The 15,491-nt window shown below is 37.3% G+C and overlaps 1 protein-coding gene across 7 annotated transcripts in view; it reads left to right on the forward strand.

The window, feature by feature from the left end:
• The window catches only part of LOC144014513 (diacylglycerol kinase zeta-like), an 84,387-nt gene that overhangs the window by 47,981 nt on the left and 20,915 nt on the right, over window positions 1-15,491 (forward strand). For 6 of the 7 annotated variants that reach the window (XM_077514472.1, XM_077514469.1, XM_077514471.1 and 3 more), the window contains 7 exons: window positions 332-443; window positions 570-656; window positions 1,230-1,342; window positions 1,451-1,551; window positions 3,857-3,936; window positions 4,080-4,124; window positions 13,642-13,708. In XM_077514472.1, the coding sequence (XP_077370598.1) occupies window positions 332-443; window positions 570-656; window positions 1,230-1,342; window positions 1,451-1,551; window positions 3,857-3,936; window positions 4,080-4,124; window positions 13,642-13,708 (605 nt within the window). The remainder of the gene's footprint in view (window positions 1-331; window positions 444-569; window positions 657-1,229; window positions 1,343-1,450; window positions 1,552-3,856; window positions 3,937-4,079; window positions 4,125-13,641; window positions 13,709-15,491) is intronic. The other variant, XM_077514470.1, reaches the window with a different exon arrangement.

Below are 15,491 nucleotides of genomic sequence, written 5' to 3' on the forward strand. Positions count from 1 at the left end.
AAAAGAGAGATTGAAATAATCGATTCATGGATTTATGAATCAATATCAAGCTAAAAAAGGAAAATCGATTCGATATCAAGCTAAAAAAGGAAAATCGATTTGATATCAATTATTCAATTTATTTTTTATTATTATTATTATTATTTTATTTTTATTTTATTTTTTTAAACCTAGCCCAGTCTTGCTACGAATTCATGGCGGGAGAAACTTGTTTTAGGGACAGTATTATTGAAGTTTAGTTACACCAATTGCCGTATTCAACTCAAATGATGATGGCTACTGAGTCTGTGTGTATGTTTGTGTGTGCTTTTGTGTTTGTGTCAATTTTCAGGTACTGTGCTGGTACCACACCTTGGGGACACCCAAGTGAACATCATGATTTTGAACCTCAGCGCCATGATGATGGGTACATTGAGGTCATTGGGTTCACCATGACATCATTGGTATGGAAATAATAGTGTAAATGTGTTGTAAACATAATTCATTTAATAAATAGGAGCTTACTTGGGTCCCCTTGTTATTTGCATCAAAACTACCAGGAACTTTATAACTATGCTCTTCATGTGCAGGCTACTCTTCAGGTTGGAGGTCATGGTGAGAGGTTGAATCAGTGTCGTGAAGTAATCCTCACCACCACAAAGGCGCTTCCTGTACAGGTGCCCTCAAATACGCACGCACACACAACATTTATTCCTTGGATAAGTCATTTTATCTGCAATTAAAACTTTTTTTTTGGACCAATTAAAATTCAGCCAATAATAGAAGCAAGACATGATTTAGTCTAGTGATATTTTTTAGTTTGTATGTATACAACACTGTTATATACTGTATACACAGTGGTGCCTTGACATAAGCGTATAATTTTTTCCATTTACACTCTTACCTTAAAACACTAGTATCTCAAAATAATCTTTCCTCGCCGAAATCAATGGAAATGTTCTTGCTATAATGGTTACACCTGTCAATGGTGTTTTTTTTTTTCAATTATTTTTTTTTAATTTGAATTTTTTTAGCATTATATTACATGGACATCGCAAGTCAAGTAAAAAAAACACTTTATTTTTATTTATTTAATGTCATTAACATTGACAAAAAAAATAAATCTTCATTGAAAATGTCTGTGCTTTAACTTAAAAAAATAATGGCATTTCCAAGTCACACCCTTTTGAAGAGTTAAATCTTATTTATTGAATATGTATTATAGTCCTATTTGTTTTGTTCATATTCAGGTGGATGGGGAACCATGTCGACTCGCTCCGTCCATCATCAACATCAGCCTCAGAAACCAGGCCAACATGGTCCAGAAAACCAAACGGCGGACATCTTTGCCACACCTCAATGAGTGAGTCATGTACACTATGTTTTAAATGGGCAAGCCTACTTTTTCAACTATTTTTGAAACAATCAAAAGCATTTTATTCAAATGGTTATGGTACTCTTTGTATCTCAGCCAGCAGCCGGTCCCGGAAAGGCTGAGACTTCGAGTCAGCAGAATCAGCATGAGTGATTATAACGCTCTGCACTACGACAAGGACAAATTGCGACAAGCATGTAAGGAATCGCACACTAATACACGCCGTCCAATTATAGGCACTGCTTGCTATTTGGAAGTGGATATAAAAAAAAAAATCTCACCCGTGTTCATTTGTCATTTGATTTTTGGTTTGCAAAATTAGACCAAGTTCAATCATTTCAAAATTCATTTACACCTTTAATTTGACAAAAAATAAAAATAAATAAATAAATAAATATATATATATATATATATATATATATATATATATATATATATATATATATATATATATATATATATATATATATATATATATATATATATATATATATATATATATATATATAATATTTATCGAGAGCGGAAGTAAAAATAAACAACATATATAATGTGGTTGTACAATTGCTATATGCCTAATTCTGAAACTGTTTCTGTGAGCCGGTTTGGATGGGTAGCCACTTTGAAAGTGAGAGCTCAGCTACACTATAGGAAACAGTATATGTCAAGGCCAAAAATTAAGCACAGCTGCCGTTTTGGAAGCACAAATGATTGTTTGTTAAAAGTGTTGGCCTTAATTAATTGTTTGGTATTGTCAGTTGTCACAGTTGGGGATGATTTTCGTTTGACTATGTATCCTTTGCATGTAGCAAATAGACTGACCCGCACCCGCGATGCACGCTGCCTCCACTAGGTGAGGTGTGAATATCTCCAGCTCTAACGCAGTTGCTCTAGAAATTAAAGTGATATCATTATTGGATCATCTCCTCCTTTGTCCTGTACAACAGTGATCGCCAACCTAGCATCGGTGCTTATTTTGTTGTGTATCGCGTCACATGACACAAGAAGATGCACCTGATTTTGAACATGAAACTTCTTCCAATGTCTGATGATAAATAGAATATTATTTGTGTCTCTTTATGGTGTTAATGAGGACAGACTACTGTTGTACAATACTGAGGAAAGCAGCCTGATTTGTCTCACTTTGAGTTAATGGTGGTTAATATACAGTATTTCTTAAGCACTGTACTGCACTGTGGCTGACTAATGAAACAAGAATAGCACGTTGTTGCTGTGCTGATCCTCCCAGAATGGCGAGGCGGTGTAGTGATTGTAGTAGTATTTCATCTTCAGGTTGAATTGGGACTAAAACTGCCTCATGATTACTGAGAGTGGAGTTATGACCTGAAAGTCAACAAGCCCATTTTCATTTGTGCCCAGCCAAGCCACTCTTGCCTTCATCAAGTGTACCCAGATAATAGATGAATTTGCTTTTCTTTGCTTGCATTAGCAACACTTCAAATGCATAGAAAACTGCAAGTCTATTTTGTCATCATTCCCATTTAACTTACATGTGTTTCTGAGTGCAGACACAAGATGGTGTTGTCGTAACACCACAAACATTTTGATGTTGGCTCCATTGTTTCTGATTTGCATATCATTTGTATGTGAAGCACAGTGCCCTGAGACTAATCTATGGTGAAGAATATGCATATAAATTAAAGAACCATATGAATGTGATAGGGTACAGCAATAAAGAATCACAAGAGGGACTGTATGTAAATTCTATACATTTTTGTGTTCTTGGTTGCTGTGCATTATTCATTATTCTTTTTTTTTATTATTATTTTGTTCTTCTGAATGCCTGAAGTTTGCCTTTTTTCATCATGCAAATCAAGCAATGCTCTCCACATGTGTGCACATGTGGTAAAATGCATTTTGTATTGTGGCTTTGTATCATCTTAGTATCACATCACATTTGTGAAATAAAGTGGTGAGGCTATTTCAAGATGCACAAGAAGGAGGTACTTGAAGAAAAATGGGTTGCATTGTCGAGTCACCAGAAGAAAGCCACTACTACACCAGTGCTACAAATAAGATGGTTTTCAGTATGACTTAGGAAACAAAAGTTTTGGGATCGATTAGACCAAAATGTATAATTACTGCCAAAACCGTACGACTAAAAGCGGAGTCAACAAAGTCATTGATGAAACGTGCATCATGTGGCAATCCAGTCATTTCATTTAATATAGCGAATTCACAGCAAGTGTTATTGTGAAATTACATTCAAATTCATCTTAAATGGGTGTCAGCCACCATTGAAAGTGCATTTGATGCATCTGTGCCAAACATACCTGTTGCTTTCACTGGACCATAGTGTATTTTCCTACGTGTATTTGTGAGATTTCAAGTGTTTAGCCTCGACATATGAAGAAGATTGGAGATGGTTGTCATTTTGCAATGATTTATCTTGGTTTCATTCACTTATATCATAAAATCCTGCCGTTTATCTACCTTTAACAAGCCCTGCTAAGTAATTGTTTTGTGTATGTGCCTCCCCAGCTATTCCACTGGGACTTATCGTGGTTCCTGGAGACAGCGACTTGGAGACATGCAGAGAACATATCCAGCGTTTACAAGAGGTAAAACCAAGTCGCAGAGTTAATCTCAGTTAGGAATATCATTCCTCGGAGTGACTGAATCGGCAGTGACATGTTGAAGATAGAGTTTTATTAATGACTGGGCTGTTTTCTATTCTGTCTTTTTACTCTTCCAATTTCTCTAGGACTTCTCCTTTGTCCATGCCTCTTTGAGATGTGTGGGAGTTCAGGTTGGTTGTGGGATGCTGGTGTGTGTAGTAATTAAGATGTCTGTCGTACTCTCAATTTCATTTTTTTTTTTTCCCCTGAATTTGAGTTTCTTTGTTGATTTCTGTTCCGTGCTTTATGAAGGTTTTGTCGAGATAAAAAGAACAAATACTAATAAAATACAATTGAATTGGAAAATAGTGAGACAAAAAAACAGTTGAATAAGAGTGTTATGTTATATTAGGAGACTTTTTTTATATATTAAAAAATTAAGAGATATATATTAAGAGATGTTTTTTTTTTTTTTCAATAGATGAGCTGCTGTCCTGTCGATACGTGCATTATTTATTTTTTTTACTAGCCATATTGTATTTTGCACATGACGCTACTGCTACATTGCAGTAATTTCAGTTTGCAATTCAGTCATCAACCCCCTATTTTTTTCTGGTTGTTGTTGTTGTTGCTCTCACTGGTATCACAACAAAACCACAGATAAAAAAAACAAAAACATTTGTTGAATTAATTCAAGTTCTCAAGAGATATGCTAACTTCTTACAAGATTTGGTGGTCTCATGTGACTTCATGCACAAATGCGGTTCAACCTACCAAGTTTTGATCATCCCCTATACTATCAACCCTAGACTGTATATGTGCTGGGCTCTGTGTGAGTTAATTAATTTTCCTATCTCAGTGAAAGGAACAATATGTCGTCGCATTTGCAGAAAAATAATTCCAATCCGTAAATGAAACAGCAACTATGGATCTGCTGGGGTCTGCTAATTAAGCTTCACTTGCTGCATGTTCTCTTGACTGTAATTTCAGTGATTTTCACTATCAGCTTTGGGATGTGACTTTTAGAGGTTAACTTACCAGCATCGCACCAATTAAGAAAGATATGCAATTAGAAAGTAGAAGACTGCTTTGCCAGTTTTGCAATACTTTTTCAAGCTTTTTCGATTTCTGCTTGATGATGGTTTATTCGGTTTCTGCTTCTTATGATGAACCCTTGCATTAATAAGTAAAACCTCTCAATTCAGAGGTAAGCGTGTCGTGAAAAGGTTACATATTGTATGGCCAGCGGCAAGAGATCAACGTTTGCTTCCTTTCCCATATCCTGGTTGATATTCTTTAAAAGCACACATCAAATGCCAGTGCACACAACAGACACCCACACAAAATCTGAAAAGGTTTTGCACTCAAGGGGTTGCGTTGCACAACACAAAAAAAGTACACATGTTTTCTCAAATAAAATATAGCCCTAACATTTAGTCCCAGTTAGGGTTCTAATAAAGGAATATGCTGTAACTTTTGTTGTTTAACCCACACTCTCATTCGGATTACCAGAAACCACAATGACAGTATTGAGGTATAGAGGAGTCCTTTTCTTGTACAAATGAGAAATGCTGGTATATACAATAATAAAATGTATATGCAACTATTAGGAGGAGACATTTTATCATAATACTGTACATCATTTTTCTCCTGCTCATTTCTTCTCAAAAAGCCTCTTTACCTGCTGCTATATGTCTCTTGTAATCTTTTTGTATTATTATCTTACTGTAATGGCACTTAGTAGGAGCGCCATAGCTCAAGGGATTGGAACTCAATCAAAGAAAAAATTGTGCTGCTTGTTAGGATATTGCTTTGCAGGCAAGATAATGACCTTGTAAGAATGTGTGGCAACGATTTAAATTGGCCAATTAGATTGCTCTGAAGTCACCCCTGTGTTACTCGCAGCTCCGAGAGGGCACATTTGCATGACATCAGGATTGCTGTGATATGCTCTTATAGATTGACCACTCTTAGTCCATAGTTCATTTCTCTTATCAAATGGGCTGAGTGATGGTATCTTTCTAGCTTAAAGGTCTCATATTATTCAACTTTTCCACATAATAAAATAGTTGTCAAATGTGTAAAAAAAAAAAACATGCATTCGTCAAAATTGACTTTGGATGTAATATTTTTGCTGTCCCCAAATCAGCCAAAAAACGCTCTGTTCCAAGCAGCCTGTTTTAGGGGCGTGCCATGTAAATAACTGCACCAGGCTACGTCTAGGCCATACCCTTCTCTCTGGAAGGGGCTGTGATTTCGGCTCAGCAAGCCATGCGCTAATGTTGTGAATGGAAATGACTGGCCATGGTGAGCAAAAGCAGTGTGGTACAACCGTACCAATTTGAGCCAGGCAGACGTGTCTTTTACACATTTTAGGACTATTTTAATATGTGTAAAGGTGGCATAACGTTTTACCGTAATAAAAAGTAGCATAATGTTACTGCAGAGACTACAGTGTTAGTTTGCCGTAACCGCCAACTTTCCCACGAGTGTGATTTTGCCGTGAATTAATCAGTAGAGATTTACAAGCGGTTATGAGTAATACAAATGTCCACTGCACGGTCGCAATGTGCAAACCGTCTCGTCGAGACTACACAGTGGCCTGTTATCATTACAAAGTCACATCAACTAGGTGCCGAGTTGCCAGCCATGGGAAAATAATCACCGCAGATTGTATCTTGGCAAAAACAATACGTGACCGCTTCAGTATTATCCAACCACCGTCTGCTTTATCATATCTGACCTCTTGTAACCAAACAACCTCCACATGACAAATGTAGCTTCACTTTAAGTACTAAAAATACACCTGTAATATGGTAGAAGGCATGACATGGTACATCTCTAATTGAAAGGGTAGGATGGAAGACTAAATCGAAATAAAATGTTAAACTTACATCTTTCACGTTTACAGTTGTGTCACATCATTGGGACCGATCCATTATGTTCAAACGAGTTGCACTTGTTCACTAACAAAACAGTCCTTCGAGAAATGCTGTCAGTACACGTATTTCAAAAATAAAATTAATCCACTGTCTTCTCAAAGACTCGGATGACGGAAGCAACCACTTTTTCCTGATCGTTGTTTCCCCATTGCTCTCCAGGGGGAGAAAAGTAAAAGGAGCAAACAGCTTCTTATATTTCAGTGGGTGTGACCAGAGGCGGTGCCACTAACCAGAGGGGGCTGGGTCGAGTGCACTTCCGTGTCTTATTGACGTCACTAAGTCACGGAAGTTTAATCTGCCCGTTTGAAGCACACATTTTAGGAAGGAGAAAGCTAAAGAAGTCGCGGATGGATATTTTTCATACCTGGTAGACAGGCCGGGGATGCATATTATTGATAGAAAACCCACAGCATTCCCGCCTTCTGTCAGTATATCTGTCCTACTAATCAAGCTGACCAGGTGTTTTATGTCCTAGGTATTGCTTCACCAAATAGTTTTGACTACATCCAAAGTGAGAATTTGTGTGTAATTATCGATTCTTATTTTTTACTTTGAGACATGCCACTGCATAGGGCTATAAGCAAGTTTTTGTTAATCTATAAATTAAAAAGTGAGTTTTGCCACACTATCTCCAATCTGTCTTTGACTTCTGCTGAACGTGTCATAATACTTAATTACTTGGGAGTACAAATGCGAGGTGGATGGTGTGTAGGCTATGTAACATCTTGCATTGTGTGAGTGTACATTAGTAAAAACTCACTCCTTGGAGCCTTCAAAAGAGAGGTCAAGCAGTAGAGTTAGCAGCCTGGGCTTTTCGCACGGGTTCGAAGCCTTGAGTAGGTGTGGCTGGAAATCTCATCCGTGAAACTCAGCGGAGGTTGTCTCATTTCTTGGGGTTGAATGGCTTCTCTTAGAACATTGATGCAACACATGATGGTAGCAGCAAAATGAAAATCTACAGATGCATTTTGTCTGCCAATATAAATAAAAGATGTAGCCAAATTGATTCGAACATCCTTCATCATGTTAGCTCTAAACATTTAGAAGCATGCATTTTTCTTGCTGAAGAGGAGACAGAAGTGAATAACCCCTACAAGAAAACGACAGCTGGAATTAGAGAAAGCCTGGAAAGCACTGCAAAAGAAGAATGCACAAATTTGTTAATGCCCCAGGCTTGGTGCAAGGAAAGATCAATCTATGATACATACAGTATGCAAACAAGCCTCTGAAAACCTCCTATAGAATTAAACCAACGCTTGGAGACGATAGCTATGCAGAAAGCTCATCTCCTCAATCTTCCTCCATTTGTGTCCTTCTCGCTGATGCCTGCCTTTATCCCTTTTTATTTTTTTGTCTGTCTTTCATCTTGGAGGCCAGAGGGAATCTTGCCTCTGGGATTCTAACAACGCTGCGATGCTGTCATGCTCTGTCACCGCGACTTGTGTGAAGTAGGGAACGCGGTCGCTGTGCTTTTGACGGCATGCTGGCCCAGCGCCACTTCAATTGTGTATAGAAATCAAGCAGTGCTGCCGTCCGTTGCTGTTTTTCTGCCACTCAAGCATAGCCACTAGACCAAAAAAAAAAGAAACTAATTCGCGTTAGGGTTCATATAGCTTTGTAGGGTGTATTTGCACATCAACACTAACTGTGGACATTTAATTTTCAGTCTGATCCTGTATTTTATTTTGGTTGAATCTTAGATGCTATATGATTAAGGCTTTGTGGGTTTAGATGATGGATGGATGGAGTTGTTGAATCTTTGTGTCACTGTGTTGCATAGCAACCAGTGGGATGCAGTGCTGTTTGATCTCCACCTCTCTTTTGACTGATGATGCTCATTGGTTCTGTTTACTGATGGGATGTCACTTTGTTAGCAGCGCTGCAACCAGGCAAGCAAGTAGCAAAGAATGGCTGTGTTGGACTTAATGTATGTTTGTACAGTATTTAGTAATGCTCAAAAAAGGTACTCTATATTTGCATAGACTAATAATATGTAATACAAGAACTGTAAGCAATGTATCCTTTAATTTCAACATTTTATTTTGCTTGTACTTAAATTGTGGTGCTTCATGTAACCTTTTTTTTAAAAGGTTTGTCATATGCCTCTGGTGTCTAGATTATAATGATGTGGTTGCTTTAGGCATATTTTTATATCAGTGGGATTTAATTAGGGTTGCAATATTATGTGATTTTTGCCAACGTTCCTTCAAAATAATTGAAAATATTTGGCGTTAACTGGAAATCAGCTAAATTGCAGGGATTTTAAATGTAGTTAGAAGAAACAGCTTCATTAAAATAATGTTGAGTCTAGCAGAAATAATGCAAGTTAAGTTTTAAAATCCTGGTTACTTCAACAGATGTATTGAAGCCTCACTACTACAGTTACAGTTAGTGGTATTCAGTATTGAATGTATTGTATTGTATTTGTGTTCACCTTTGGGAGCAATTGCAGCCTCAGGTCTTGAATATGATGGCTTGACATACCTTTTTTTTTTTTTTCATTGGCAATTTGTCCCATTCTACAGAGCCCCTCAACAGATTGGATGGGGAATATCAGTGTACACGTTCAGCCATTTCCAGATCCCTCTAGGGATGTTCAATCAGGTACGAGTTTAGCCTCCCAAGGACATTCATTTGACCGCAAGCCGCTGGTTGGTTATGTTGCTTTGGATCATTGTCCTGTCAGAAGGTGAACTTTTGCCTCAGTCTGCGGTCTACAGCACTCTGGTGAAGGCTTTCATCAAGGATCTCACTTTGTACTATACTGGATTCGTCTTTCCCTTAATCCTGGCGATTATCCTCATTCCTGCTGCTGAAAAACATGCCCACGGTGTGATGAGTTCAATGTTGGTTTTATCAGACCAGAGAGTTTTGCGGCACATGGTCTGAAAGCCCTTTCGTTGCATTTAGTAAACTTAGGACTGTGCTCTCATGGGACCTTTACTGAGTTGATTCCATCTACCACCATCACCACCACATGTGGGAGAATGGCTGTATATTTGGTTTGTCTTTCTGGAACATTCTCCCATCTCTACAAAGAATACTGGAGCTCCATTAGAGTGATCAATCAGTTCATGTTACCTCGCTGACCAAAGCCCCTTTGCTTCTGGTTGGCCAGATTGTCCAGGTGCCACTCTTCTGAAGAGTCCTGGTGGCTTTCATTTTTACAAAATATTCTGTTCTTGCTGGGACCTTCAATGCAGAAGAACATTTCTGTGCCTCATTGTACAGAAACAGAATATTGTGTTCTTTCCCTAATTTGTTCCCTGATACAATCTTGTTTCATAGGTTCTTCTGGCTATCCTGTTTTCTTAGCTTGTGCTTGAGCTTGGTATGTACATTGCAAAATCACGTTACATCAGTTGTGTTTACCTTAAAGTAAAGGTGAAAAAATGGAGGGTGAGTGGAAACAAGATGCAGCCGAGCTCAGTTTGAACGTGGTCACAGCAAGTGCATGAATATTTGAGCACGGGATATGTCATTTTAAAATGTATTATTTTTGTTTTGTTTTTATTGTGCAAACATTGTTTAATAAACCTTTTTTTTATTTTTTTATTTTGTCGTAATGGAACAGAAAATCCATTTTGGAATAATTAATTAAATATTACTTTGCCTTTATTTCTCATTTGAACATAACAAACATCCCATTTATGTTTGTAAATTATTCAACTTTCGGTTGATTTGTCTTTATTCTGTATCTGTCCCACCATGGGAAACCTGAAGAATACTATTCCTCATCCTCTGTCTGCCACATCTGCAACACTCAGCAGTTCTTTGAGATGTGTACTCTATACACAGGTGTTTTTTTGTTGTTGTTTTTTTTAATCACATTCACACATTTCGTCTGTGTCACAGTTCTGACAAGTTTTGTCAGAGATTCATTCAAGCAAAGTTTAATTTCAGCTTCATTTGAACTACCGGTGGCCATAATGTCTATCTTCTAAACCAGTCACCGGATGGAATAATAATAATGACAATAACAATGTTGATGATTTTGATGATAATAATAATAATAATAATAATGATAATAAAATTAAATATAAGAAGGAACGAAGGCAGGGTGTCAACAGCTGGTTGGCCTTGGTTGAACAGTACACAGAAGTTTCCTGCACATGTAATAGTGTTCACGCTTAATTTGCTTCTTTGATTCTGAACAAAGCACAAAATTGCAAATTCTCCTGCTTGGTTAGATACACTGGCTGGATTTTATTTTAATTTTAAAAAGACCCGTTTAACCAGCTGCGATGTATCGATGCCAAGAAAACAATCACCATAAACCCACAACACGCAGTTGGAAGAGACCATGCGTTTGTAGTTTCCATGGAAACTGTCCAACTTTTCCAGCTGGACCTTTACGGCATATTGTCCATCCCTATTTGGATTCCAAGTGCAAAAATGTTTGGAACAAATAAAGTACAGTTACATAGCAATTAATAACAGTGATTATTCCAATTCCAATTATTCCAACATTGCATTTTCTTTATGCACAGTAAAATGAAATATATAGGCCTATGTATATAGTAAATTTAAAAAAAGATGTCACCTTTCTCACATTATGACTAATTGGGACATTGTTCTTTTTATTTATTTTATTTTTTGAGTATGTCTGAAATGTGTTGGCCATTCACTGCCTAATGACCAGTGATGTAGGACAAGAGTCACTGATTCTTGTTCAAGGTTATTCTGTTTGTCTGGGCTATGGCCAGTTAAGTTCTTCTGCACCAGTTCATCCAATAAGACTTTAATGGACCTTGCTTTGTGCATTGGGGAAGAGTCATGCAAGAAAGACAAGGGCCTTCCCCAAACTCTTGCCAGAAAATTGTGCATTGTTTTATACCACATTTCGTGTGAATGCGTCAGTACTTTTCCACTCACTTCAGCCATGTTTGGGTTGTTTTCCTCTGTGTATTCATTAATGATGTTTTATGTAGCAGTTTTTGTACTGTTTCGGGATGTATTGTATTGTCAGCAATTGTTCTTGAAGTAAAGTTGGTCAATATGCAATATGTGCAACTAAAATGATGTCCCCTCCTCTCTTCTACATGAGAGATACATTTGCATTCTGCCGCGACATTGAATAACTGATTGACCTTTTTGCAAGACTAAAATTTACGAAAACCAAACTGGTTTTCATGTTTGTTTGTTTGTTTTGTTTTTTTGGTCTTTCAAACCCCGAGAGTGGAGAACCTATTTGAGCCAACTCGAGCATCTCTTTTGGAAACCTCCTTGAAAAGTCGCTCGTTGGGGACATGGCCGTTTACTTTTACCCCTCCGAAGACACATATTGCAACTAGCAGCTTCTGATATGTGCACAAGGTGGCATAAAAATGCTGCCTGAATTGGTTTTATATTGGCATCATGACATCTAAATCACTGGTTTTAGTGTGGGGAATTTTCTTTATTGCTTGACAATCAAAAAAGTGCCAATGTTTTCTACTTTTTCAGCATAGGAGTTTATTGGTGGTTGAGAGTATGTCTATTGAGAGTATGTGTGTGCATTTAAATGGGCCTTTAATTGACTGTTTTTGATACTATTCCTTGATTGGTAGTTATATTAATAACACATAACTGCATGTTAATTTGTGCATATTGTTTTTTTTTTTTTAAATAATTTGTGTAATGCAAGATTTGTGTATTTTTAATTCTTTGTTTCCTTCTAAATATTTTTTGCTGTTGCTGTTTTCTTATATCGACACCTTCTTAAAAGAATCCCCTAATTTTTTTCCCGCATATTACAGGAAACACAAAAAATAACCATTTGCATCATGACGAGATGATTTAAAAATATATGTTTTGCAAAAAAAAAAAAAAAAATGACTTAGGCAATTATTTAAAGAGGGTGACGATATGTTTTATCATTTCATGTATTTTGAGGGAGATGCTGCCAAAATGGGGTCCTGTCACTGACTCACTCCCCAAGTGCTCATAAATATTTTATATTTGTTTGGTCTTATTAAAAAGAAAAACAAAACACACATTTAGGGAAGTCTGTTTTTGTACAGATTTGAGGGGGTGAAAAAGACTCTTAGAGAGGATCTGAAATCCTGTTGTCTATCTGGTCAATTTGGTGTCTCAGTTGTTGGTCAACAATCCGAATAAACACAGATGAAGTCCAGAATGTGTTGTTCTGTAGCCAGTCTTTCATGTGTTGGCTCAGGATCAGAGAAGGTAGTCGTAGTGTGGAGGCAGGAGACCATGTTACTGTAGATGTCTCTGATTACATCACAAGGTTTGTAACATGAAGGCCAAATTAGTAGCAGAGGAAATGGGGGCGAGGGTTCTGTGTGTTCTGCCTTTTGGAGACAGCTAGAAACAGAAGGTTAATTGGTTTGCAATTCCCTTTCCATATTTATATTTTAGACTGACCAGTATAGTGAATAAGGAATTAAATAAATACAAAGTAGCCTACTTTATGGTGGAATGTCAATAATGTTGCTTAATCTTATGAAAGGAAAGGGAAAATATATAACCATTTGTTTTATCTGTTTTAAAATGTTTATGCGGATGTCCCTCCGGTGACAAAAATTGTAAGAGTTATCTTAAAAAACAAAAAAATAAAACTATGCTGATACTCCAAATGGTTCAAGAACGGCTTTGAATTACTTTGGGTGCACCTTTTTTTTTATTTTTTTTAGGCTTTTTTGTTAAAATTGCCGTCATGATATTAATTAAGCATGTGGGTACAAAGTTCATCTGTTTTCTATTCTCATTTTTCAGCCTCAGATTCTCTTAATTCAAAACTTGAAACCATCTTATTTGTGTTTAGGAGGAAGCTGGCAAGACGAAGAATCTTTCCTCACATCGATTGTCACCAAAGTGGTGTTTCCTTGATTGTAAGTGCCATCACTCTTCAGTCTTTTTCATTGAGTAGGAATTATATTTCTTTAAGAATAAAAATGATAGTGGGCAGAAACCTTGTAAGTCACAATTTGGCAATTGGCATATTTTTTTTCAAAAATCTATACTTTTGGTCAGTGTGGGTGTCATTTTTACGTATTATTGACCAATATATATTGTTGTAAATGGCTTGTTCTCTTTGATGATACAATGTTAGTGGTTAAAAAAAACAACAACTGTTTTTGGGGTCTCCTAAAAAGTGGCAATTTTGGAAGGACAAGGTTATGGCCCGACGCCAGAGATAGACGAGAATATATACATGAACATGTCCTCACACTGACTTGCACAAAACGGCTGTCAGTAGATTCCAATCTTGCCCTGAAGACGAAAGGATGAAAAAAAAGAACACAATTGTACAGATTTTAAACAGCAATTTTGAATTAGTAGCTATTTTTTTTCAAAAGCCCGCCTGGAGGCTGATAGAACTTTGCAGCTCAACTTTGCTTAAATTACTATAAGTTTCATGCTTTCAGCCTCTCAGATGGCTGCCCGAGAGACAGCCCACACAGTTCATTATTTTCACTTGTTAACCGCTTTTGCTGTATCTGCCAACATGGGCTTCTGGGAAACTTGTGCCTCCTGATACAGATAAACACTGCTGGCATGCATAACATTGTCAAACATATTGGACTTCTGTCAAAGTAGTCATTATTAGACTTTGGGGTGACTTGTTTAAAACCGGCAGGACGGTGCAATTTGTATGTTGTGCCTGTACTTGCGTGTGTTTTCTGAGGGTACACCGGCTTCCTCCCACATTCCAAAAACATGCATGTTAGGTTCATTGAAGAATCTAAATTGCCATTAGTTATCAATGTGAGTGTGAATATTTGTTTGTGTGTGTGCCTTGCAATTGGCTGGCAAGCAGTTCATGGTGTACACCACCGCTCACTCAGTCAGCTAGGATAGGCTCCAGCTCACCTGCAACACTAATGAGGATATGCTGGCTGTGTAAAAGATGGATGGATGATTGTTTAAAACTTGGCATGACGGTGGAGTAATGGTTCGTGTGTTTACTCTGTGGGTTTTCTAACAGTTTCCTTCCACATCCAAAAATTTAAATTGGCTATGTGAGTTTACACATGACCCTACTGAGGACAAGTGGTATATAGAAAACGGGTTGGTAGTTAAAAGCTATTATGTCATCCACACATTCTATTGGTAAAAGTGTACTACGACTCAACCCCCTAAATAACTAAAGCAAATCATATTCACCGGTGCGGAACATTAATCTAATTTGTGGTTAGCTTTGTAGAAGAAGGCATTGAACATATTAGGAATGCCTAACAAGCTCAGAGAATCCTTGTGGAATTTGAGCCAAAAAAGATGCAGTCAAGATGGAAACATTGGAAAAGATGTGAGAGCAACAGAGGAAATGAGATTCAGTGACATTGTTATCCTGTGGAGTAAAAATAAATACATGGAAAGGAAACCTTGCTCAATCAAACCTGCCTCACTCTGTTTTATATTATAAAGTCCGGTACTTTTCCATCTCTGAAGGTATTTTAAGTTCTAACACACCTGATTTCCATGCATCTCAGATTGTGCGTAATACTGTAAACCACAGAAACCAGAAAGATTATTTATCTCAGTAAATGAGCAAAGGGAATGAGACATATACGGCATTTGGTGTCTTTTTCTCTCGGGCGAAGGTTAATGTTGCTTATAAAATGCAAATAGCTACATAATACCACCTCACCTTTAATTGCAGTACTGGTGGAG

This window comes from Festucalex cinctus, chromosome 2 (genome assembly GCF_051991245.1).
Source record: "Festucalex cinctus isolate MCC-2025b chromosome 2, RoL_Fcin_1.0, whole genome shotgun sequence".
In the NCBI taxonomy this organism is placed as follows: Eukaryota; Metazoa; Chordata; class Actinopteri; order Syngnathiformes; family Syngnathidae; genus Festucalex; species Festucalex cinctus.